This window comes from Gambusia affinis, linkage group LG11 (assembly GCF_019740435.1).
Source record: "Gambusia affinis linkage group LG11, SWU_Gaff_1.0, whole genome shotgun sequence".
Lineage (NCBI taxonomy): Eukaryota > Metazoa > Chordata > Actinopteri > Cyprinodontiformes > Poeciliidae > Gambusia > Gambusia affinis.
Window position 1 is genome coordinate 29,547,075 of NC_057878.1, and position 25,408 is coordinate 29,572,482.

The following is a 25,408-nucleotide window of genomic DNA, read 5'->3' on the forward strand; positions in this document are numbered from 1 at the left end:
TTTTCTACATCATTTCTCCCCTTTTGATTATAAGTAAATATGTAATATTTAACATTAATCATCATTTCCCTCTGTGGTTAAAAAACATAACATAACACCATCCTGGATGATGTAACAAAAAGAGAAAAAAAAACAAAAACAAAACACATATGCATGATATGAAAACCCTCCTGACATTCAGCCCTGTAACAACGTGACTGTGAGGCAGGACAGTCCTCCTGCAGCCCCCCCTGGTCAGGGAGCCCCCCCTGTGTTTGGTTTCACACCAATGACTGAAGACATAAAAAACAACAAGAAACAAACAAGAGGGGCGCTGGGACCAACCAACTCAAAACCACGGATATCAGGTGGGAAACTCACTCAGGCTAACAAATTAATTTTACAAACTCAAAATTATAAAATCTAAAATAGCAAAGGATCCAATAAACCTTTCACCCTGGGGAATAGAGATTGCTGTGATTCTGGGTTAAAGTTCTAGAGATATGGTAACTTTTGCAGTGTTTTAGAAAAACAAAACAATAGAACTCTGTTGTAATATTTTGTCTGGCAAAATACTTTATTCATAAAGAGTGCTGAGATCATCCCCAGTTTTGAACATTGTTTTATCTGAATTCCAGTTATATTTAAAATTTCTGAAATGTATGGAATCATACCTGACTGAATTATTAATGAAATTGCCCACCAATGCATGTTAATTCTAAAATATGAATCTCTTCTACGCTATTTTAGTTATTATTATTTTATTGCTTTATTTTTTTCTTTGCCAATGTTTCTGTTGTACTCTCATTTCTAAATCTGCCTCTCTATGCACGCTGCAGTTTATCCATCCATCATGGGTAGGTTTGGGTATGGACGGTCCTGACATGTCACAACCAATATTCAAGGGATATAAAATAGTCCCGACCAATTTTTGCCATATTAATTAAAAAAATAAAACATGTATTTTTTAACAAAAACAAAATAAATAAACGAAAATCTACATTGATTAGTTTAATATTTCAATATATTACGCAGTGGTAGCATTCATTTTAAAATTCGCTGTTATGAACTATGACGACCCGCTATTGGCTCAAAGAACGTGGATCTACGTTCTTTGATTGGCTGCAGCAGGCGGCGGCCAGCTGGCCACACGCGGAACGGAAGCTTGGTCCATGGAGCTGAAAGTGAACGCGTCTCCTTCTGAGTTTTACATTTATTATGAGTCTCCGAGACCCTTGTCGTCAGTAAGTTGTAAGGTCCCACCAAAACTTAGACCAAACCTACGCCCTTGCCATCCATCCATCCATTTCCTGGTCACCCTTGTCCTTAATGGGGTCAGGAGGGTTGCTGGTTCCTCTCCAGCTACGTTCCAGGCGAGAGGCGGGGTCACCCTGGACAGGTCACCAGTCTGTCGCAGCGCTCCAGTTTAAATAAAGTTTATTTTAAAAAAGAGAGGAAAAAAACCTCAATGGCGGAAATACGTCAGAAACCCCTGATCGCGGAAGTGCTCCCTCTTCCGTCCGCTGTAGCGCATTACTCTCATATAAATTCCATTTGTTTCGGGATAAATCTCCGCATGAGTCGTTTTTAAAAACTGTTTAGCCCCAATAGCAGATTTTTCTGCTAACATCAGCTTCATTTTTCTTCAATCAGGTTAAAATGCCGATCGAAGGAGCCGATCGCACCACTCCAGGCCTGCAGGGGGCGCTGTGAAACAGCTCCGGATCACGCTGCGCTTCCTGTTGCCTCAGTTGTTAGCACATGTTCAGAAGGAGCAGCGTGAGGAGCTTCGGGGCCGAGTGAACTTCGGAATAAACTGGTGAAATGACAGAAAGCAAAGCGGAAGCCGCTTCGCAGCGGCACAGAGAGCTGCTGGCCCTGAACCCGGAGCTGGAGGTCGAGTTCAAGAAGAAGGTCCAAGAGGTGAAGAAGAAGAACCGCGGCGGGAAGGTGAGCACAAGTCGGTCCTGGTGTTCCTCATGGGGGATTCAGGACGTCTGAAGGCTCGGAACCGGAGAAACATGTGAGGTTCTTGATTAAACCAAGAACCTCAGGTTTGGTCCAAAACATCTCGCTGGACTGGATCCAGGACTGTAGAACCATTCAATAAATTAGGATAACAAATTAAATTATTCCAGTACTTTATCACTTATTACATGTATGGGTTAATTTCACACAGAGGGGAGTTTTCTAGCCTTTATCTCTGCAATGATTTTCCGGTTACAGTTGATTAAAAAATAAACAGACAAATAGAAACAGGTTTAAAAAAAACCTGTAGAACCATGGGCGGCCCTAGAAGGGGGCCAGCAGGGGGCAAGTTACCGGAGAGCTAAATCAATTTCTCATGATGACATGAACTGGAAGGATCCTACGAACAAATTTTATTTTTATCTTCACAGTTTTACTGTAATAATGGATCAAAATTGAAGGTGTTGCTCTTTGAGTCAAGCAGAATGTCAGTGGAGGATCAGCAGGTAGCAAATTTCCTTCAGGCAGCTTGGAGGAAACCAACATGTGTTTAGTTTAAAACGACTCGCGTGTGTCCTATGACATCACTTCCTGTTGGTTTCTTTGTACTCCAGGGGAGCCGTGGAACTCCAGGTGTGGTGTACGTCGGCCATCTTCCTCTGGGGTTGTTTGAGCCGCAGCTCCGGTCCTACTTTGAGCAGTTTGGGACGGTCCTGCGCCTGCGACTGTCCAGGAGCAAAAAGGTCAGAAAACAAGAACGGCTCAGTGGGACTGGATCCAGAGGGATCGGACCTCCGCTGATTATCGGACCTGACTGAAAATGGTCTGAGGTTCTGCCTCTGGTTCTGACCGGGTCCCAAGGTCCGGTATCCCAGCCAACATGATTCTGGTGCATTGATCTTACTGCCCGTGGTCCAATAGAACCACCAGAACCTCCTGATCTGGACCAGCTGAGCCTTTTGATTCTGTTTTATGACTTTGTGTTTATGATGTGAAGCACTTTGAAATGCCTGGCTGCTGAAATGTGCTTTACAAATAAAATTTGATTGATTTTAAATAAAGAGTGTTAAAGAGTAGTAGCCATGGTTACCTGTAGCAGCCTGTTGTGGTTACCGTAGCAACAGGGAGTTATGATGTCATCTCTGCTGCAGACCGGCGGCAGCAAAGGTTTCGCCTTCATCGAGTTCGAGAGCGGCGAGGTGGCGAAGATCGTTGCGGAAACCATGAACAACTACCTGATGGGGGAAAGGCTCATCAAGTGTGAGTAGAACCTCCAGAACCAGGCTTGAGTTCTGGTTCTGGTGCTGATCCGGTTTCCTCCACCTTCCCAGGTGAGGTTCTGCCTCCAGAGAAGGTCCACGAGAAGCTGTTCGTCGGGTCCCAGAGGATGTTCCGCAGGCCGGCCCGGCCCGCCGTGACCCGGTACAACCAGTACCGCTCGACGGAGCAGCTGGACGCCATGACCCGCCGCCTGCTGAGGAAGGAGTCGCAGCTGCGCAGGAAGCTGGCCCAGCAGGGGGTCCAGTACGACTTCCCCGGATTTGTAAGTGATCTCAGAAACGGGTCAGAACCCAGGTCTTTTGACTCCAGATCAGTGGGCCTGTGGTTCTTTCCCTAGTTCTGATGCAACTTCTCTCATGGAACCAGTTTGGTTCTGAGGTTCTGGTTCTTACCGGTTCTTCCTGTTCTGGTCCAGGCGGCCCAGAAGAAGACGACCTCCGCCGCCCTGGACGCTTCGTCCTGCAGCGATGTAAGTCCACCTGCCGGTTCTGGACACGCCGGTTCTCTGGCCCGTACTGAAAATGGCCCGGCGCCGGTCCATGGCTCCGGGTCAGATAACTGGGCCCACATGAAGGTGGGGCGTAAAGCTGATTGGCCGCCTGCCGGTGGTGGCGCTATGAAACCCACGCCCCCACATGACTGGTTACCATGACGACACAAATGCTGCACCATATCAACTGGATCATCAATCAATATGATTGAAGTTCAATTTAAAATGTTTCTGGCTTGTTTAGTTGGTCTTTGATGTTTTGAGGATGTTAATCTCTTTGATCTTCCTCGTTGCTGTTCTGATCAGCCTGACTCTTCTTCCTCCTCCTCTTCCTCAGCAGACCACGCCCGTCTGTACGCCGTCCTTCTTGGAGAGGAGGAAGTCCACGGTCGTCCTGGACGACGAGGAGGACAGTGAGATCATCCTGAAGATGCCGGCAGAGGAAGACGACGACGACGATGATGATGATGATGATGATGATGATATTGACTGCAACATGGAGGAAGAGGAGGACTCTGACAGCTCTGAGGACAAAGAGGAGGCCCAGTGAAGGGTTTCAGTATTTAAGGCGGACTGGGACAGTTTCTACCTCCAGACTGGAGCCGGAGCGACCCGATTGGTCCAACAGAACCGGGCTGGTCCAGGCTGGCTCTGCCCACCGGCTGCTCTGCTTCCTGCTTTATTATTGTTGTTGCTGTGATGAAGAATGTGTTTTTGTCAGTCCATTAGAGAATATTCCCTAATATTGCAGCAGAGAAGCGGACTGGACCTGAGCCAGACCAGCCAGGGAAAACATGGACTGTGTCACATGACCAAACACGGATCACATGACTCCAGAACCTCCCCAACAAACATAGACCACACATGTTCCCAGCTGATCAGCTGGTGATCCAGTGGATCAGTCAGAACCTTCTGGGCCGTCTCAGTCGTGATGCTGGTCCAATGAACCCAGACGATGTTTTCAGACCTATAAGCTCCGATGTGCTGCAGTGCTAACAGCTGCGCTAATACCGGCGCTAACATCGGTGCTAGCATTAGCGCTAACAGCAGTTTCATGGTTAAGGTGTTAGGATCTGCAGCTGGGCGTCGTTCAGCTGTGTGACCAGTTTTAGCGGGACAGAACCAAAGAATGAAACAAAAAACATCAGATCCCTGATAGACCAGATGGGTCCTCTCAAGCTTCATTATTAATTCATTGTTAAAGTAAAACAGTAAAAGAACAAAACTGTTTCTGTGCCAGTTCATAACATCATAAGGAATTGATTTCATATCGTCTCCTGGGGCAATGCTGGATCCCAGGCTCAGGTTCTTTTGGAGCCTACAGAGGGATGCAGCAGCATTAGAGCTCTTTAAAAACAAGCAAATGTTTAACTTTCAGGCATACATTGACTTAAATTAATTTCCAGTCCTATTTTTCATATAAATAAATACTGTTGCAAATATGCGTAAACATTGTTTATTTCTTCTAGAGTTTATATGCTTACTTTTTTTCTGGAAACTGAATCAAAGCCACAATCGGGGCCCATAAATCTGGTTCTGACTGAACCACACATGCGCAGTCCAGCTCTGGCCGCCAGGTGTCGCCAGATATCGAGCGGCCGCTTGTCCATGCGACAGTTTTCCAAGTGCCAACATCATCTCTGGATGAACTGCGCATGCGCACGACGATCCCCATTCTTGTCCTTCAGACAGCATTCCTGCTGGAGAGTGTTGATAGAAAGGCAGAAAGAGGAGCGCTTTGAGGCCGCGGACTGAAGCTTTCCCCCCGGAGCGGAGAGCGGGCGGCACGGAGAGTCTGCGGCGGGAAATGGTGAGTGTTTACTCGATTGATGAAGCTGCTCCTCTTCGGCCCTCCCGCCCCCAGTTTTCTTTTGTTGCTGCGAACTGACGTTTCATTCAAAGGTAGCTAGCTGTAGCTGGGTCCGCTGGTTACTGCCGGGCTTCCCAGAGGGAAGGCGGCCAGAGAGGCTGAAGAGAGAAGCGGGAGGTTCCACGGAGGCTCCCGGAGCGAACCGAGGGCTACCTGCGCTCCGATGGAGGCGTGGAGACGGGGAGGCTGCTGCTAGCTGGAGCAGAGCTAAGCTAGGGAGGGGGGAGGTCTGGTGCACCAGGATGGAGATCCAGACAGCATAATGTGACACTGCAGCTTTATCTAGCCAGAACCAGAAACTGGTGTTGTCTGTTGCTTTGGGGCTTCTAGGTGAGATTAGCTCCATACCAGGGTGGAAAGACATCAGCAGCGGTTGCCAAACCCTGATACCCCCAGCAGGTAAACCCTGATACCCCCCAGCAGGTAAACCCTGATACCCCCCAGCAGGTAAACCCTGATACCCCCCAGCAGGTAAACCCTGATACCCCCCAGCAGGTAAACCCTGATAACTCCCAAATCCCGCTTGTCAGAACTGGATCAGAACCACAGAAATGGATTCCTGCTGCACATGTTCTGGTGTGCTGGTGGCTCACTGAGGGAAAGCTGCTCAGGATGCAGATGTTTTTAGGGGAAAGTTGAGTGGAAGGAAGAAATGCTTGAACAAGTAGCAAAAGCAACAGCCTGGCAGGGATTGACACATTTTTTTAGCCATTTTTGTCATGCTAATTACAAGCAAGCATTTGAAATCTTGCATTAAATGCGTATTAGGCTCCTGGTTTTTGAATCAGCCAGGCTACGCAGAGCATGATGTCATCAGAAACTGACGTGACACATGGCTGTAGTAAACAGGAAGTAGAGGTTTCTAGGTAGCATGGAGCAGAGAGAATCCTGCCTCCTGGAGGTCTTATGGTTGGTTCCTCTGGTAAGGCTCAGATCCACCAGTGGGTGGCAGTAATTGCTATGTCAGAGCTTAGCTAACATGTTTCTGTCTCTCCTTTAGCGCATTAGCATGTTTTATACGAAGCTATAAACTGTCTAAAGCAGGGGTGGGCAGTCCTGGTCCTGGAGGTCCAGAGGGTCAGTTTCCTGCAACCTTTAGCTGTATCTCCACTTCAACACACCTGAGTCACATAATGAGGTCATCAGCAGGACTCTGGAGAACCCGACTGCACTGAGGAGGAGATTCAGGTTATTGGACCAGGGAGACTCTAAGAGCTGCAGGACACCGGCCCTCCAGAACCAGGACTGCCCGCCCCTGGTCCAAATTGAGCTTATAAACCTTTTTATCAAAATCAGAGTTATTTTTCAAAACTTGCATTTAGAATGGTGGAAACACGGCTGGTGTTAGCGGAGCCACTGGCTGCTGTCCTCCGTGCAGCGCTGCACTAGTTATGAAGGACCCGGTACCTGGTACCGGGTCTGCTCTGCGTTTCTGGGTTAAAAGGCTTTTCATTGATCTGATGTAAATAAAAGAGACGCAGCTCAGAATGGAACTGTGTAAAAATGTCTCCCTTCACATCACTAACCGACCCGAACCCAGCCCGGTGCCAGGTCTCCAGTAACTCACTAACCGACCCGGTGCCAGGTCTCCTGTCCCAGTCTGACTGGTCCTCATCTCTTCCCTCCAGGATAACGCTGGACAGTGGCAGGACGAAGACATGGATCCGTGATCCAGTGACCCGACCCGCTTCCCGCCCCCACCAGAACCAGCCACCTCCCAGCTGCTTTCCACACATGCTGCATTGCTGCCGCTCCCAGGCCCCCGCTGCGTCCGTCCTTCTAGAGTGAGCTAGTGGCTGTTCCTTGGGTCTGTGACCCGGTCCGTTCGGAACCGGCGCACCGATGGAGCCCAGTGTGGAGAGCTGCTTGGCTCAGGTCCTGCAGAAGGACGTGGGCCGGCGGCTGCAGGTGGGACAGGAAGTCATTGACTACATCCTGGACAGGAACAAGTCCCCCGAATTGGAGCAGGACCAGACGGCGCTGGACAAGATGGTGGACGCCATTGCCAGCTCCTGGGTCAACTCCAGCAACTTCAAGGTAAATGCAGCTGGAACACGACGGGGGAGGGGTGATGCTGAGGGGTGAGGACACCGTGCCTCCATCCAGTGTCCTGACCTGACCCGGTGGTACTCCAGCTGCTGACCCGTTCAGTCAGGTCATGATGGATGCAGCCTAACCTCTGTGACCTCTGGCAACTTGTTGCTGTGATTAGGCCTGTCACCATAAATAATAAATCAATTAATCGTACAATAAATTAAAACTATCGACCTCATTTTAATTATCGTCTCTGTAGTTTCCTAAAAAAAGAAGCCATAAGCTTGACGCTCTCCGTCTTTCTCTTTAGTCCACTTGATGACGACGAAACAAAAAAAAAGACTCGATCCTCTTAATATAGTTAAATGGTTTTACTCCAGAAATAAAAAACGGTACAAAGGTTATCCTTCCACAAAAAATAAAGAAACAAGAAAATCTAAAAAGAAAGAGAGAGAGAGAGAGGTCAAAAAACTGTGTGGCTCCACTCCAACTGCCCAACTGACTCTGGCTAGCCACACCCTAAAAATCCTTAACTTCAATTAGTTATGCAAATTTACAAAACTTTAGTGTAGTCAAATACAATAAATTACTATGCAATACAGATTTAACTACTTATAATTTTTATCCAAATAAACAAATTATAATAAGAAATATGAACATAACTTATCCTAAAGTCGGAATGAACAAAAACTGAATTTAGGCTTCTACAATCTCTTCCAGGTTCAACTCCGCTGCTCTCCACTGACCCTCCCTTCCTCATTTCCTCAGTGTAATGTCCAGTTCACACTACACCATCTTACAGCTGTCGGCCGATTGTCGGCCCATTTTCAAAACCTGAGAGATCACACATTAGCCGACAGAAATCCTAGGTAGAACGGTTCCATCGGGTTCCATCGGGTTCCATCGGGTTCCATCGGGCCATGTGGTGTCCAACAATGGGCACAAAATAATGGCTCCAAGTCCAGTGAAGTCATTTTAAAACCAGGCATTAATCAATGCTTTACTACAATCTCCCTGCAGTGCATGTGTCTCTAGTGTCAGCGTAACGTCCTGACTGAATGAAAACCATTAGAACCTTTTTATGTCACGTTAACGAAGAACAGCTGAAAAGTTACCGGGTTCATCAACTGGTACCAATTTGGCTCCAACTCCTCCCCTCATCATTTCTATATTCTTTACACCAAATGTTTTATAAACATTAATGTTGTTTCCACATATCATCTCCAATGTCCGCTGGACTTCGGGTTGCTCCGTGTCAGCTGTTTGGGATTCCCCTCTGTAATTTCCCCTCAGAAAGCAGGAGGAGAATCCGGCTTTCTGATTGGCTACCTGTCACATTCAACAGGCTGCGTTAAGCTCCCAGTGGGGAAAACCCCTGATTTAGATCGGAGCGCCACAACGATCTACCGTAACACACCACACACTACAGGATGATCGGTTATGAAACCACAAGAGACAATCTGAGAACATCAACGTTCTCAGATTGTCTTAAGGGGAAAATGTAGGAGTGAACTAACGTGTAGTGTGAACTATTGCATCAGGTAGTCGATGTTCCATCTTCTCTATTTAAATCTAATGATTACTGAAGGACAATATGGTTTACAGACTTCATAATCTGAACTCTTTTGGTTGAATCCAGTATTTATTTACACTTTGGTGTTTTTATTCAAGACAATTAATTGTTCAGTAAAATTTGTTATGGTGACAGGCTTACCTGTGGAAATTCTTTATATTTTTAAACGGCTTCAGTGGATGACGTTTTGGCGCCCCCTAACGAGCTTCGGGGAATGATTTTGATTAGAAAAGCTATCAGTTTGTCAGATCATTAACAATCACATCATTCTGCTTTGCTGTTCTCACTGCTGGAGACCAAACCTGGTCACCATGACAACCAGTAGATGCACTTCCTGTCACACCATCACTAACATGGCTGCTGCCACCGCCACTCTGGGGGAAGCATGGCGGAGGATCGGTCATGCTGTGGGTCTCTGTCAAAGGGGAGCCAATAATTTAGCGTTTGGATTAATGAAGTGGAATTGAAACATTAACAGGTTATCTAGGCCAGTAGCAATAAATCAATTAGTCACATGATAAATTAAAACGAGATCAATAATTTCCATTTATGTGATTTCCAGTTTTTCTCTTTCTGCAGAAACTGGATGATAGTTTTCAGTCTGGTGCTTCGGTCTCTGATGAACCTTTTATTTACACACATTTCATCTTTCATTTTATTTGTTTCTGGTTTTTGTTTTGGATATTTAAAGTGTCTTCCAGTGTTAAATGTTCATATGATTTTGTAGTTTATTGGGCTTTGAGAATGTGAGAACATTATATAACTTAGATATGGCCTCCAAATAACAATATTATCGTTTATCGCGATAACTGCTGGGACGATTCATGGTCCAGGAACGTGCTGCGGCGAACCCTAACCCCGATCACAGAGGTAACAGCAGATGAGCTCCTGCTTGTGTTGCGTCGTCAGTGTGAACATTTCACGGATGATGGCGGTCGATGTCGCCTAGCGGCGCCAGTTCCACAGGAAGAGAACGTTTCTAAACAATGAAATATGTTTATGTATGGGCACCTGCCCAGGGCGGTAGCAGGAAGGGGCGGGGCACCGAGGACCGGGAGATAAACTGTCCCCTGAACTGGTTGACTGCTTCCTGCTGCAGAAAGACCCAGATGGTTGCTTGCATGTGATTGGCTGTAGTGCAGCAGGAGGCGGGGCTTGTCTTCATTGGAACCAGAATGGGTGGCAGTGATCCATCCTGAGTACTCTGAGCCACACAGAGTAATCTGATTACATTTACTAATCAGTGGGGGCCACCAGGTTGGAGCCAACTGGGTTCTACTGGTTTCCTTGAAGTAGACAACTGGCCAGCTGAATTAATCCTCAGAAAACTGAAGGAGGTTCTGGTTCTGGTTCCTGTTCACCTCGCTGTGCAGCTCCCAGTCTTCCCAGTACAGCAGCAGCTATAAAGCAGAACTAACCAGCGGCTGGATCCAGTAGATCCAGTCTGTGCACTGTTTTCACTGGTCTCTCTGGTCTCCCAGTCAGCCAATCACAGCGGAGGCAGCAGTAAGCCCCGCCCCTTGCGCACCAAAGCCCTCAGGCGAAGCGTCGGCCTCTCTGATCGGGTCAGAACCTGTTAGAGCCGCCGCCTGGAAGGTAAAACATATTATTATGTTGCTATGGCAACAGCTGCTGCTGCAGCAACCAGCCGAGCAGCTTCTCCCTCACGATGAGCCGCCATGACACCACAGAAGAAGAATGCTGGGAACGTCTGAATCAGCACCGCAGGAACATGGCTTTGCTGTCCTTCTGTCCAACTGTCCTCCTCCGGTCAGTGATTATAACCCACCAGCAGGATTTAAAGTCTTGTCTCTAAACGCCTGGATGAGTTTCTCTGATCGGAGACATTAGAAATGTTCTGCAGCTGGTAGAAGGCCCACTTTGGAACCGGCTTTATGTGGCTCTGGAGGCTCAGGTCAGAGGCCAGCCTGATCTCTGGTTCACAGCTGGAACAGCTGAAGCTGACTCTAGATCTATAGCTCTAGATCTGTAACTCTACATCGTTCCTCTTTAATGATAATAATTTCCATGGAATCCCTTCTGTATTCAGCCTGAATGCGAATGAGAGAGCAGAGCAGATCCATACAGCCGAGCAACTGATCCGCCTGTAATAATATAATAATAATGTAATAAAAGGAAATAACACAGAGACGGCCATGTTGTTCTAAAAGCAACAAGTTTGAACCTGAACATTCAGCTGAACCAGAACTCTGACAGCAGAGCTGCTCTACTGTTAAGCTACGGGCTGGTTGTGTTTCCTCATGCTAACCGTCTCTGACACTAACAACAATAAACCAGTGGTGGGCCGTCAGGGCCTGCAAGACCTTCTCTGCTGGCCTATAAATATCCAAATCACAGACTGGTGTTAATTATATTTTGTCCATAAATACGTATCAAATAATTCCAAATGGTCTGTCCGCTTCCTTTCATTGCTAGCCTCCCGGTTGCGCTGCTTCCAGGCGTGTATTTTCATTTTTAAGCATTTAACCAATCACATTTCAGCCACGAATTGTTGCCAACCCTCTAGCAGGCGTGCGGAAACGTCAGCGTATTCACGCGCTTTGATTGGATAGTCAGAGTGGACTAGCCAGAGCTAGCAAACTGCATCTGTAGCGAGCTGCACAAGCAAAGATATTGTTGTGTTGATTTAATAGCTGTTTTGTCAACTCACAATGGGTGAAGGAGGAGAAGAAATGGATTTGGTTGGAGATTTACTGTCAAAGCCATTTTCAAGACGGACTTTTCAAGAAAAGCTGGACATTGTTAAACAAGGTCGGGCAACTCCGAAGCTAGCAAGCCTGTCACAACCGGGAAAAGGAATTGTCCGACACTTTCAGTCTACTAACTATGAGCGGTGCTCCTGGCTCACAGGCTCCAAGGAACGCTGCAAATTGTATTGCTGGGAGTGCTTGTTATCTGCCCCTGATCGACATGGTGTTTGGAGCCACACTGGATTTGTAAATTTGACTTGTCTAACCAAGGCAGCAACGAGGCATCAAAGCACTGCTGGACACTTACAAGCAGCGGTGCTTTCCAAACCTTTTGGGGAAACCAGAGTGGATCTACAGCTGAGTGCGCAACGAAAAGGTGAAGAAAATCAGGGAAACCTTTCTGCAGCTACTTGTTGGATTGATGTTCATCATTAACTGTTACCTTGGCCAGGCCCTGCATGCACTGAGTGTAAAATCACATTTTCAACAGACCAGAAACGACCGAGCCGCTTTCCCCCGAACGTGGAAGCTGACCTGCAAAGAGCGTGTTGACACCAGGTGTCTGTGTGGACAGCAGTGCATGCTGGGAGCAGCAGCAGCGGGGTGAAGACGGTCCGCCTTCCTCAGCGCGGCGTCTCGTCACGCTGCTCTGCTGCTGAGGCTCAGCTGACTCTCCAGAACCCGGTTTGGTTCCGGTTTCTGTTTTTAGTGCTCACCCTTAGGCGAGCGGACCTCGGAGCGGCCCGGCTGGCGTCACGGCCCGTCCCGTGGTTCCCCTCTGATGGGCCGCGTCTCTGCCCGTAGGACACAGCGGAGACACTCTGCCTCTGTTAGAGCGGTTTCTGATCCGATCGGGTTCTGGTTTCTGGAGCGGTCCTCCCTCCAGAGAGACTTGCACTGTCTTTGCTCAGAGGCGTCCGTCGCTCAGGCTGCTGCAGAGTTCACTCTGACGTTTCATTTTGGACCTGGTTCTGGACCCGGCACAAGAACCGGTTCTGGGCTTGGCCTGGTTCTGAAGCTTTTCCTCTGATCTCTGTCTCCTGGTTCATTTCCGCACAAACTTAAAATGTCTTGTACCTAAAGCCATATTCAGTCTCATATTTTATGTCGTTTATTTTTCACCAATCAATCGATCAAATTTTATTAGTATAGCACATTTCAGCATCAAGGCATTTCAAAGAGCTTTACATCAAATCAAACACAGAAACACAATGCAACATAGAATCAATAATCAAAGCACGACAATAAGTCAGGTTCCATCAATAGATTTGTAATTGATCACGTTTCCAATACAATCCTAATCAGGTTGGTTTGTACCCATAAAAAGTTTCCCTGTTTCACTCCTGCTGTGTTATAAGGAACAAAATAATCCCCCAGGGTATTTTCCGTCAGGCAGATGCTTGGGTCGCCCAAAGGCACTCTGACTGCAAAAATATGAAAGGAAAAAGTGTTCACACTTTTTAAATAAATCCAGATTTATTTCTATCATACTGGGAACACAGGGCACAGGCAGGGTTCAACTTGCTGGTCAAACTGGGAGCAGTCCAGTGACTGGGAGGCGTCCTGGTAGCCAGGCTAAAGTGAAGGTTAAAAATGAAATGATCTCACAGTGTAATAGAAAATTCATCCCTCTACATTCAGAAAACATATTTCAGCACATTGGGGCACGGACTCGTAGCATCTCTGTAGCTAAACACTGACGATGTGAAACATGAGTGAAGAAACCAGCTGTGATCCTCCCAGACTGGTTTCTCTGGGAGGAGAACCCCAGGGAACTGGGAGGTAATCCACTTCCCTTCTAACAGGACTTTCTCATTGACTCTCTTTAGAAAAACGCCACAGTATGAAAAAAGTTAGCTAAGAAAATAACACAATAGTTACTTCAAACCAATTTAGTTACATAGGAAACACTTCTTGGTTGTTTACAAGATAGATTCTGGCCGCAAAAGCAAGAAATTATGTTCAGAATGTTTTTGAAATTATTTTTACCTGTGAAAGGTAATGCCAGTCGATCCAGTTTGTACTTTACGATGATTGAAACAAGTCCAAGTAGGACATGAAATATGGAGCTCCCATCGCTCTACTACCACATCCAACATGGTGGCGACCCAACAGAGGGTCCAGTAACCCTCAGCGTCCAGTGAGCTGAGTCCTATGTCCTAGTAATTAGTAGTTACCTACTAACTACAACTGCTAACTAGAACCAGTCATGTGACAGCGATGCACAGATATCGGTATTGGCCCAAACGTTCCCATCGGTGCGTGAAGCCACTCTGGTCTCTGAAACGAGGCACTGCTCCATGATACTGGGATGATACTGGGATGATACTGGATGATGCTGGATGATGCTGGGATCATTCTGGGACTGTAACTGGACCCAGCTGGAGCAGCTGGGACGGCCCGGCCCAGTTCGTGATCGGATCAGGAGTTTTAAACTCTTACCATGGAGAAAGGCTTGTTCTAATAAAACATATATCATTATTAGAATAATTATGTGACCCAGTTCTGTGTTCTGTCTGTTCTGCAGGTGAACCTGCTGGGCCTGGACCTCCTGTCAGCTCTGGTGACCCGGCTCCAGGACCGTTTCAGAACCCACATCGGAACGGGTGAGTCTCTCTGCTGCGGCGCCTCTGCTGGTTCCGACTCGTGTCTAGCCAGTTCTGGTTCTGTTCCAGTTCTGCCGAGCCTGATGGACCGGCTGGGAGATGCCAGGGACCAGGTGAGGGAGCAGGACCAGGTTCTGCTGCTGAAGATCATGGAGCAGGCCGCCTCTCCTCAGGTAGTTCAGATCCAGTCTGGTTCCCCCCACCGGCACCAACCCGGAGGGTCCGGACAGGGAGCGGTTCTGTTGGACGGCTGTTCTGGTTAAACTGGGAATTGAATCTGGAGAAAAGTTCTGATAAACTTCTCAGAACCTTTGAACCCAGTTTGGTTCTGATGGATTGATGACAGGAAGTTAGGTTGGAGAGAAACAGGAAGTCATGACATTGCAAGAATGGAGCCCTAACAGAACCGAGCCCTAGCGGGCCCGTCTGGGTCTGGTTCTGGTGGAGTTCAGTGCTGATGTGGACCTGTGGTTCTGGTTCCAGTACGTCTGGGACCGGATGCTGGGAGGCTTCAAGCATAAGAACAATCGGACCAGAGAGGGAGTGTGCCTGTGTCTCATCGCCACGCTGAACACGTGAGCAGAACCAGAACCAGAACCAGAACCTGAGGAACCCACCAGACCCAACTTGTTTCTTTTCTAGGTCCGGAGCCCAAGGCCTGACGCTGAGCAAGATCGTCCCGCACATCTGCAGCCTGCTGGGAGACCCCGTGGGCCAGGTGACATCATCGCTGACGTCATCGCTGACATCATCATAAGATATCTATACTCCCTGTATCGTCTGGCTGCTGGGGGACCGCGTGGCCCAACTCTTGGCTGCTGCGTCACTAAATCCTTCTGGCGGCCATGACGGTCGGTAGTGACCAGAGGAGCGACAGAAATTCTTTCCCCAAGTTGTTTCTTCATGGCTTCTTGTTCCAGTTCATTTGTCTGTGAACGTAGCTCACCTGGTTGGGCTCAGAGACGGAAGCTAGCTTAGAAACCGACCCGTTCCTCCTCCCTCCTGAGGAGTTGATCCGACTTTGCTTGAATTCACACCACATGATTTATATTAATATGTCATAAATGGTGTTTCCTCTTAAAGTGGAACAGCATTACAAACGCACAGAAGACCAGATGCTAACCAGTTTCCTTTCCATACATGCTAAGCTACATGAATGTGGGGCATTCTTCTCCATAATGTCATATTTGATATGTTTTTAATCATACTTACTCATAAAGTAATGATCTTCTTACCTTATAAAAAGTGTTTGCTATAAATCTGTGGTTTCACCGAGTCTTTACGACTAATGGCTGCTGTCCATCGCCGCCATCTTCCCTGTCTGTGCAGCCGACCGCGTGGCGCCCTACGGCCATTTTAAAGTGAGATGAACTAAATGGAAGCGGCTTTAATGGGGTCGTTGGTGGTTCTGACGCCCATCATGGCGCAGTGGGCGGAGTTCTGGACAACCTGATGCCGCATGCAATATAATGATCACCTCCATCGCCCTCACTCACCACCTTCATCACACATTTCTTCATCATCCTCACAGCTTCTGAACACAGGAAGTCAGTCTGTGAATTTGTTACCATGGAAACAGGGATCCAGGTGTTTCCCCTACTCTTCTCCATCAGGAAGGTTTGGTTTGATGCGTAGCAGCAGCAGACCAAAGAGTGGGATCTGGTGGATCCTGGTTCCAGAACTCTGATGACTGATTCTGACCCGATCTCTGGTTCTGCAGGTCCGGGACGGCGCCATGAGCTGCCTGGTGGAGATCTACCGCCATGTTGGGGAGCGGGTGAGGCTGGACCTCAGCAAGAAGGGCCTTCCCCAGTCACGGTACGGAAGGCCACAGGGTCCGGTCCGGTCCGGTCCGGTCCAGTCCGAGCAGCCATAAAGAATGATTTTTATCTTCTCCGGTTTAATTTCTGGTCTTCAGAATCTTTCCTTATTTTCAAGCTGCTTCAGGACCCAAAATTTAATCAGGTTTGATTCTGAAAGTTCAGCATTGTTTGGCTTTTATGAGGCAGATCAACACAAAGGTTCAAGAAAAATGATAAAAATCTGAAAGTTGTGTTTTGCATTTAATAAATGTATGCCAGGGTTAAGGTATGGCGCATTCAGATATTTCTTTGTAAACTAGTTTCCATGATGATCATCATGAGAGACACGATCTGATCCGTCTCTCTCCTCTTCCTCAGGTTGAACGTCATCTTCAGCAGGTTTGATGAAGTCCAGAGATCCGGGAACATGTTGCCGTCTTCTGGTTCTGGTGAGTTCCTGTCTGCCTTTCTGGTTCAACTTCTCAGCTGGAGGAAGAGAAGAGAAGAGGGAGAGATGGGTTGCCCCTAGCAATGGGTTTCTGCCGGAGCGGATCCGTGTATGAAGGCTGGGCTCAGTGAACCCGGCACCAGTGAGTCCAACAGCCTCGCTGCTGGATCGGACCGAACCTCTAATCCTCCCCAGTTTAGCACACCTGGACCAACGATGGCTCGTTAGAGGCCTAATAAGAACACTGACATGCTGAAAAGGTTTTGGTGCCACCAGGGAGAGAACTAAACATGCAGGATGCAACCGGACCTCCAGGACCAACTTTGGACACCACTGCTCTAAAAGGTTCTGGTCCGGCTGAGCCCACAGGGAGAATGATGAGAGCAGTTATCTGTAAACAAACAACGACGTTTGTTTAAAGATAAATGTCAACTAGTGTTTACAACCCGCTCACTCAGGAAGTAAACAAGCCAGCCAATCAGAGAGAGGTTTCCATCGGCCAATCACAGTAGTTCTTATAAATGCTGAACAACAAAGGAGTATCTACCAAACAAATCACTTTAGGAAAACAGAAAACTTAATATAATAATTTAATTTTCTACTTGAAGAATCTTAGTCAGCAGTGATGATGAGTCAGCATGTAAATATGCCATTCTATTTTTATTTATTTCTTTAAATTTTCCTTTGAAATGTGACCAGTAGCTTGTTTTCAGATCCACTGGCTGATTACTTCTTTACCACCCTGATTTATTTTCATTGTATTTTTGGTGTTTGCCTTTAAAACTATAGAGTTGGTCTTTTCTTATCCTCAACAATGCTGAATCATGTTTTACATTTTTACAACTTGGAACATTTTTAACCTGAAACATGCTGGTTTCAATCAGAACAGAGAAGTCAGGTGACCTCAGAAGAACCACACCCATAATCAGACTCCGCCCATAATCAGACTCCGCCCCCTCTATCAGGAGTCTTTAACCTCCAGCAGCATCAGTCCAGTCATCATCATTACACACAGGAGGCCTTGGCTGACCACAGTGGTTCCCCCTATGAATTACAATAAAATCCCCCCAGGAAAGAAAAAACATCAACTGGGCTCACGTGGTTCAACCAGACAGAAACCTTTACACACGTTTTGTTTTCAAACTCCACTGAAGTTTATTTCACACTTCAGGTTGCAACCAAACTGCAAACCGACTTTACAGTCAAACACTTTTATCCAACAGTTTGGGAACCACTTCTGTTGCTGTCCTGTTGGCACTGATTCCACTGGTTCTACTGGTTCCACTGGTTCTATTGGCTCCACTGGTTCTACTGGCTCCACTGGTTCTACTGGTTCTACTGGCTCCACTGGTTCCACTGGTTCTACTGGTTCCACTGGTTCTACTGGCTCCACTGGTTCTATTGGCTCCACTGGTTCCACTGGTTCTACTGGTTCCACTGGTTCTACTGGCTCCACTGGTTCCACTGGCTCCACTGGTTCCACTGGTTCTACTGGTTCCACTGGCTCCACTGGTTCCACTGGTTCTACTGGCTCCACTGATTTTACTGGTTCTACTGGCTCCACTGATTTTACTGGTTCTGCTGGTTCCACTGGTTCTACTGGTTCCACTGCTTGTGGTCCATGTTCTCGCTCTGGCCTTTGCCCGGTCAACAGGCTGCTGAACCTGGCCGGTTCGGTCCGGTTGTGGTTAGAACCTCTGACGAGCCGCTCCTCCTTTTCTGCAGATAAAAACTTTGAGGATGAAGACTCTGTGGACGGAGGCCGATCCTCTTCGTCGTCCTCCTCCAAGGCGCCTCCTAGTGGACGGAGGGCGGTGGTGAGCTCTGTGAGAAGGCCCAGCTCTGCTTCGTCCACCAAGTCCACAGGTGAGAGACACATCTAGCAGGACGGGGACGTCCGTCCGTCCGTCCTGCTGACTGTCTGCTCGTGTCTTCCTGTGCTGAAGGAAAGGAGGCGGCTGCTGGAGCCGTCGATGAAGACGACTTTGTGAAGGCGTTTGAGGACGTCCCGCCAGTCCAGGTGTGTCCAGCTCGGACTGTCTCCATGATAAATCCCCCAGTGGACCAGAAATTATTCCAGAAATTATGGAACAATGTCTGGAATAATTTATTATCAATAAAAGATTATTTTGCCGTTTTATTACCATTTGCGGCCAACACAATGATAACTGCAAATAATGCAAGCCGATCAACTCACAGGTCAAGGAAACCTCAGGTGTGACGTCATCAGAGGTTTGTAAATAAACAGGGATGTAAATAGTAGTAGTTGGTAACTAGCGTGACTGAGGTCAGAGGTCACTCCAGTTTATAAAAGGGGAGGGATCGGTGGAGGGCAATGCGTGGGAGCGAAAAACTTTGGAAGGAGCGCCGCTCTTACTGGGTTGTGCTTGGTGTGCAGTTCTACTCCAACAGGGAGCTGGAGGACCAACTGACCAAGATCCGAGACGTTCTATCTGACGACAAACACGACTGGGAACAGCGCGTGGTGGCGGTATGTCCTCTGACCTCCGCCAGGCCGCCCACTGATGAACCCGGCTAACTCTTCTGTTCTGTTACAGCTCAAGAAGGTCCGTTCTCTCGTCCTGGCCGGAGCGCCAGACCACGAAGGCTTCCCTCACCAGCTGCGGCTGCTGGAGGCGCCGCTGAAACTGTCGGCCAAAGATCTGCGTTCCCAGGTGGTCCGAGAAGCCTGCATCACGCTGGGGTGAGATTCTGCTACAACACCACTGGCCCTTTAAGAACCTGATCAAGTTAAAGCATCTCTGGCCCTTTAAGAACCCGTTAAAGCATCTCTGGCCCTTTAAGAACCCGTTAAAATGTCTCTGGCCCTTTAAGAACCTGAACAAGTTAAAGCATCTCTGGCCCTTTAAGAACCCGTTAAAATGTCTCTGGCCCTTTAAGAACCCGTTAAAATGTCTCTGGCCCTTTAAGAACCCGTTAAAATGTCTCTGGCCCTTTAAGAACCTGTTAAAATGTCTCTGGCCCTTTAAGAACCTGTTAAAGCGTCTCTGGCCCTTTAAGAACCCGTTAAAATGTCTCTGGCCCTTTAAGAACCTGAACAAGTTAAAGCATCTCTGGCCCTTTAAGAACCCGTTAAAGCATCTCTGGCCCTTTAAGAACCCGTTAAAATGTCTCTGGCCCTTTAAGAACCCGTTAAAATGTCTCTGGCCCTTTAAGAACCTGTTAAAATGTCTCTGGCCCTTTAAGAACCCGTTAAAATGTCTCTGGCCCTTTAAGAACCTGTTAAAATGTCTCTGGCCCTTTAAGAACCTGTTAAAGCGTCTCTGGCCCTTTAAGAACCTGTTAAAATGTCTCTGGCCCTTTAAGAACCTGTTAAAGCGTCTCTGGCCCTTTAAGAAGGCCTCGTTGTAGGAATCCTTTGATTAATGGTCCTCAAGCGCCATTAATTCCCTCCTGATTACGTTCATGGCAGCTCTGACATTAACCGGGTCTGGAACTGATTAGGTTTCAGTTTGCTTCAGAACCGGTTCTGCTCGGCTGTGAAACTTTGATCCATCACCCAGATTCTAATTGAACCTAGATGAGGTGGAACCGAGCAGGTCTGCAGCTAAAGAGCAGCTGCTTGACGAATGGATCAAAGCTAAATGGGACGTGGCACACTGTACCACATCGGGTGGTACAGTGTGCTCTGGTACCACCTGAGGCTGTCACGGACTGGACCGGACCGGACAGAACCAGACAGGACCAGCCTTTCAGGCATGAGCTTTCAGAGCACACAGCCTGAATTGAGGAACCAAAGAAACATTCAATAAGCAGATGGCCTGGAACCAGAATGAGCTCCTCAACTGGTTCTGGACCAGATCTGTTGGTTCTGCTGGTTCCCTGCTTTCTGGTTCCTCCGAGACTGTTCTGCAGCCATGGGTCGGCTCGGTTCGGTACCGTCCAGCTTGGACAGAGAGGAGCAGGGTCTTTAACCGTGTCTCCGTGTCCACCAGATATCTGTCCGCCGTCCTGCGGAACAAGTTTGACCACGGAGCGGAGAGCGTGATGCCGACCCTGCTCAACCTGGTACCAAACAGCGCCAAGGTCATGGCCACGTCCGGAATGGCCGCCATCCGCCTCATCCTCAGGGTGAGACTCCGCCCCTGTGGGACGTCTCAGTCCCTCCGGGGGATGTGGACCCTAACACCTGTGGTTCTCTTCCAGCACACCCACTACCCTCGCCTCATCCCCATCATCACCAGCAACTGCAGCTCCAAGTCTGTGGCTGTCAGGAGGTAAGAGCTTCTCCACGGCCTGTCCCTGGTATCCATGGAAACCAGGCAAAGGTTTCCATGGATACCAGTTTAAAATTGGAGGAATGGCTTTTCAGCCTTACTGGAAGCTTCATTCAGACACCAACTTCTGCTGGTTCCCTGCTGTCTGGACCTCCAAGACTGTTCTGCAGCTGACCCATGGCTGCAGAACAGTCTTGGGTCAGACAGGTCTTGTTAGACCAGTTCCAAACTATAGTTTGGAACTGGTCTAACATGGCCACTCTTCTCTTCTTCTTCTGTGCTTCCAGGCGCTGCTATGAGTTCCTGGACCTCCTGCTGCAGGAGTGGCACACGTCGACCCTGGAGAGGTGAGTTCTGCCTCGGCTGTGGGACCAGGACTGCATGGATGGGTGTGGGGGAGGGGGAGGGGGTCTGAGTGGAGGAGAGGGGGGGAGCTTGTCAGCCCTCCCCCTTCCCTCCCCCATGGTGACATTTGAGGCGGCTAGGCGTCGGCTCGCTAAGCTCCCGATGAGCCGGGGTGATCGATGGATGCCGTGAGGCGGCTTCCGCTCCTGTAACCATGGCCACGGGAGAGGAGGCATTAAAAGCGGGAGGGAACCCCAGGGAGCGAGCTCATTCCTGGAGTGTCGCCGTGGGAACCGGCGGCGCCCGTCTCTGTCCTCATGTTTCCGTCTCGCCCCAGACACGTGGCCGTCCTCACCGAGACCGTCCGGAAGGGAATCCACGACGCCGACTCCGAGGCCCGCTCCATCGCCAGGAAGTACGCGTCTCCGCCTCACACTGCGATGCCAGCGGCAGGAGCGGCCTCCGACTCACCTGTCTGTCCCGTCGCAGGTGCTACTGGGGTTTCCATGGCCACTACAGCCGGGAGGCGGAGCTTCTGTTCCAGGCGCTGGAGGCCACCTATCAGAAGGCGCTGCAGTCGCACCTGAAGAGCTCCGACAGCGTCGTGTCGCTGCCGCAGTCCGACCGCTCCTCCTCATCCTCACAGGAGAGCCTCAAGTAAGACCCGGAGGTTCTGGATCTGGTTCTGGTTCTGCTAGCCTTCCTGCAGGATGACTCCAGAATGTTCTCTGCTTTGTTCCAGCCGACCTCTGTCTGTGAAGAGCGTCATCGGAGGCAGCATCACCAGAAGTAAGTGTGTTTGGGCCGAGCCCGTCCAGAACCGTGTTGGGTCCAGAGGGCTCTGGTCCAGTGTCTCCTGTCTGTCCCCGTCCAGGTAAGCTGGCGGGCTCCAGGTCGTCGGCCACGCCGGGCTCCCTGCAGCGTTCCCGTAGCGACATCGACGTCAACGCCGCCTCCAGCGCCAAGTCCCGCCTGGGAGGCGTCCCGGCCTCCTCGCCGTTCAGCGCCGCCGCCGCCCTGCCCCCGGGGTCCTACGCCTCGCTAGGTACACCCCTCCTGCTGTGCAAAAGTAACGGGTCGGACCGACTGACTGACTTAAAGGTTTATTCCACGTTTATTCCAAACTGATCATTATTTCAGTCATCCGTTATTCTGCCAATCAATTTGTCAGATAATGACAAATCAGTTATTCTGATTCTTAATCAATTATTCTAACAATTGATCTCAATGATTAATTGATTTTTCTGACAATTCTTGAGACAATCGTTTAAGACGATTAATCCGATAAAAAAAGTTTTTTCTTTTAACCACTTAAGCCAAGTGCATTAGAAATACAGTATAAGATAGAAAAAAATAATTTAATCTTGTATTTAAATCAGAAAATTTTGTCAATATCAGCATTCCTCTAGTGAATGTTTGATCATTTGCAGCTAACGATGCATCTGCAGCTGAAAAACAGAACCGCTCAGGCCGTCCTGAACATCGGTTCAGCGAACAGCTGATCTGGAAATCAGTTATTGATTAATAGGAGATTTTTCCAGAACCAAGTCAAGCCAAAGCTGCAGATTTGCACAGAACATTTTTACCTTGCATACAAAATGTTTCCATGTTTGTCCAGGTTTGGTTTAATTACAGCTTTAGTCTAGTAATCAATCCATTACTGGATCAGTTGATGATTATTTCAACAACCGATTACTCTTTGCAGCCCTCCTTTATTCCAGCTCTGCTGCAGAACCTTCTTGCTGCAAGGCAACAGCTCTACCAACTGCACCACTGTGCAGCCCTTATTCTGATTTAGTGACGTAATTATATTAGTTGTGATACCTAAAGGTGAAAATGTATCAAAGATTTCTAAAGAAAATAAAAACGGGAGACCGTAGATAATATAGGAAACAGCGCCCCCTTCACTTCCGGAGTGCAATGGTCTCATTTCCAAATAAGGTCTGAGACAGACAGCGGTCCGTCCCGCCACTTCCTGTTTGCTGCAGCGAGGTTCTTCTTAAATAATTAGTGAATAAAATTTTTTCTGAAAGAAAGAGAAAAGATATGTAAAATTTGACTTGGTCTGAAAAGATCAGAGGTTTTATTTAGTAGCCTATGTAACCTTCACTCCGGAGCTGACACGGTTCTGGTCCTGGTTCCGGACCTGGACCAGGACCAGCTCTCCCAGTGGTTTACCCCTATTTCCTCCTGGTTCCTCTGGTGGTGGATATTAATGGCTGCTGCTCAGCAGTTATGGAAGTTTACTGGAACGAGGCTCCCAGTGCTCCCATTAACGGGGCCCGTCTCTGTTCATTGGACTGACAGTAACCAGTAGACCTGTCCATCTTGTCCATCCTGTCTTGCTGCTAACATCTCCCCTCTTTCCATTTTGCTGCCTTTTTGAAAAAGACGGCGCTGCTGGTAAGAGTGACGGTAAGATGAGACGTCCCCGTCTGTCCTGTCAGAGACGTCCGTTCCTGTGTCCCCTCCATCTGTCTTTCCCCCTCTTGTTTGTTGTGTGGATGTCCTCTGCCTGTCGTCTCACTTTGGGGACACAGCGTCCTCACATTTTATTAAAGCATCACGATTAAAAAAGCTCGATAATCGTCAGAGCGCTTCAGTGAGGGACGGTAAACGCATAAAAGACGATGGCAGAACCCCAAACATCAATGAATAAACAGCAGACGTACTTTCAAGCAGCAGATCCTCAGGCCATTGTTTCGTCTCTAGAGACGCTGCTTTGTCTCTTGTCCCTCGTCCAGGTCCTCCTCCGTCTGTCCTCCGTCTGTCCTCGTCTGTCTTTCTTCATATCCAAACTATCGAGTGTCTCTTGTGTCTCTGCAGGTCGTGTTCGTACGAGAAGACAGAGCTCCGGCAGCGTGGGCGGAGCCAGTCCGTCAGTAGTGGACAGCAGGGGGCGGAGTCGAGCTAAAGTGGTCTCCCAGTCGCAGCGTAAGTCTGTATGATGATGATGATGAAGATGTGCCTGTCGACCATCTTTAGTTCAATGGACCTTACCAGAGGGGCCGCTTTTCATTGGCTGATGCTCATTCTACGTGGTCACGTGGGTGGCCGTCTCACAAACACGAGCTTCTCGTTAGCTAAGTACAGCATAATAGCAGTACTGAAACAACGTCTACACCTTGAAGCCTGTCTGCTACACAGTCTAACGTTAGCTAAACAGATCAATATGCAACGTGTATCTGACACACACTAAAGATTTTATTTTAGCTTTGGACTAAACTGTTACTCGTGTTAGCCTCTCTAGCACCAAGTACAGCTGGTCAATCAACCATCGCTGTGTTCAGGGAAGCGCTGATTAATAATCCATAAATAAATATCAAGCCTGGAAACTTGATATCGTAACGGACTGAATGTTTTGTTTTTAACGTAATCTTTGCTCGTCTTGCGGGGCGCAGGCGGTTGATATGGTAACAAGTTTGCTTAAACTACAAAGAGAGAGAGAGAGTAAAAAGGTACGAATGGTTTTGAGTTGATCACCTGTTCGGGTTATTTTACTTTTGTTTACCTTTGCTGTGGCTCATTACAGCCGCTGTAGTTTCTAAACGTTGGACTAATTACCCTGTTCGTTTGTGATTATACGTCATTCATAACAAACATCAAAAAGAACAAATAGATTTCATAAAATTTTAACAAACAAATGGCTTCTTTACCGTAACTGAGCTCTTTGGTTCCTCTTATCAGTCTGTAGCTTCTCATATTGAGGTCATCAAACCAAATTTCAGATCTACCATAACTGACCGACTGACACCTGCTGGCCTCAGGTTTGCAACCAGCTAGTGACTGAGAAACCAGTAACCTCCTCCCAGATGATGACATGAACTTGTTATTTCCTCTGTCCATTGTAGTAGCTGATATATTGTGAAAATCAGGTAGAAATGATGCACTAATGGAGTCATGTTTACATAGAAACAATGCGCTACGAGGCTTTGCTTGTGAGACTTGCGGTCACGTGGGTCGGTTGTGGGCGGAGCTTGGTAAGGTCCATGCTGCAGTGAAATCTGTCCATGTCTCATCTAATCGTCTTCATGCTGCTCCATGCACGCTCAGTTCTCTGATC

General features: G+C 48.1%; 2 protein-coding genes and 1 non-coding gene across 24 annotated transcripts in view; all 3 read left to right on the forward strand.

Moving 5' to 3' along the window:
* The first annotated feature begins 187 nt into the window (after window positions 1-187).
* On the forward strand, window positions 188-5,168 carry nifk (nucleolar protein interacting with the FHA domain of MKI67). 3 transcript variants are annotated; one of them, XM_044131180.1, is made up of 7 exons: window positions 188-347; window positions 1,633-1,929; window positions 2,562-2,690; window positions 3,099-3,207; window positions 3,279-3,490; window positions 3,644-3,697; window positions 4,056-5,168. In XM_044131180.1, exons 2-7 carry the CDS (start codon window positions 1,804-1,806, stop codon window positions 4,266-4,268), a joined length of 843 nt encoding a protein of 280 aa, XP_043987115.1. In that variant the 5' UTR covers window positions 188-347; window positions 1,633-1,803; the 3' UTR covers window positions 4,269-5,168. The 3 variants fall into 3 exon arrangements, with proteins under 3 accessions (XP_043987115.1, XP_043987116.1, XP_043987117.1); XM_044131181.1 differs by lacking the exon at window positions 188-347 and having other exon boundaries at window positions 1,447-1,929; XM_044131182.1 differs by lacking the exon at window positions 188-347 and having other exon boundaries at window positions 1,659-1,929; window positions 4,059-5,168.
* Window positions 3,739-3,867, forward strand: LOC122840483. Its single transcript, XR_006372239.1, has one exon. It is a non-coding gene; the product is annotated as a small nucleolar RNA ACA64 (small nucleolar RNA).
* A 52-nt stretch (window positions 5,169-5,220) lies between the features above and the next one.
* Window positions 5,221-25,408, forward strand: part of clasp1a (cytoplasmic linker associated protein 1a) — a 39,618-nt gene continuing 19,430 nt past the window's right edge. For 7 of the 20 annotated variants that reach the window (XM_044131170.1, XM_044131160.1, XM_044131163.1 and 4 more), the window contains exons 1-21: window positions 5,222-5,528; window positions 7,217-7,625; window positions 14,434-14,512; window positions 14,582-14,685; window positions 14,996-15,087; window positions 15,155-15,230; window positions 16,233-16,330; window positions 16,693-16,763; window positions 18,488-18,628; window positions 18,709-18,782; window positions 19,161-19,253; window positions 19,321-19,466; window positions 20,719-20,854; window positions 20,930-21,000; window positions 21,288-21,347; window positions 21,683-21,760; window positions 21,835-22,002; window positions 22,088-22,134; window positions 22,220-22,390; window positions 23,737-23,760; window positions 24,172-24,279. In XM_044131170.1, the coding sequence (XP_043987105.1) occupies window positions 7,431-7,625; window positions 14,434-14,512; window positions 14,582-14,685; window positions 14,996-15,087; window positions 15,155-15,230; window positions 16,233-16,330; window positions 16,693-16,763; window positions 18,488-18,628; window positions 18,709-18,782; window positions 19,161-19,253; window positions 19,321-19,466; window positions 20,719-20,854; window positions 20,930-21,000; window positions 21,288-21,347; window positions 21,683-21,760; window positions 21,835-22,002; window positions 22,088-22,134; window positions 22,220-22,390; window positions 23,737-23,760; window positions 24,172-24,279 (2,032 nt within the window). In that variant the 5' untranslated portion in view covers window positions 5,222-5,528; window positions 7,217-7,430. Of the gene's footprint in view, window positions 5,529-7,216; window positions 7,626-14,433; window positions 14,513-14,581; window positions 14,686-14,995; window positions 15,088-15,154; window positions 15,231-16,232; window positions 16,331-16,692; window positions 16,764-18,487; window positions 18,629-18,708; window positions 18,783-19,160; window positions 19,254-19,320; window positions 19,467-20,718; window positions 20,855-20,929; window positions 21,001-21,287; window positions 21,348-21,682; window positions 21,761-21,834; window positions 22,003-22,087; window positions 22,135-22,219; window positions 22,391-23,736; window positions 23,761-24,171; window positions 24,280-25,408 lie in introns of all 20 variants that reach the window. The other 13 variants (XM_044131158.1, XM_044131162.1, XM_044131164.1 and 10 more) reach the window with 7 other exon arrangements.

Bases quoted from the DNA above. Each gene is read 5' to 3' on its own strand.
- nifk (XM_044131180.1), top strand. From the start codon at position 1,804: ATGACAGAAAGCAAAGCGGAAGCCGCTTCGCAGCGGCACAGAGAGCTG. The intron at 3,491-3,643 runs GTAAGTGATCTC...GTTCTGGTCCAG, and splicing joins AGTACGACTTCCCCGGATTT to GCGGCCCAGAAGAAGACGAC. The intron at 3,698-4,055 runs GTAAGTCCACCT...CCTCTTCCTCAG, and splicing joins ACGCTTCGTCCTGCAGCGAT to CAGACCACGCCCGTCTGTAC.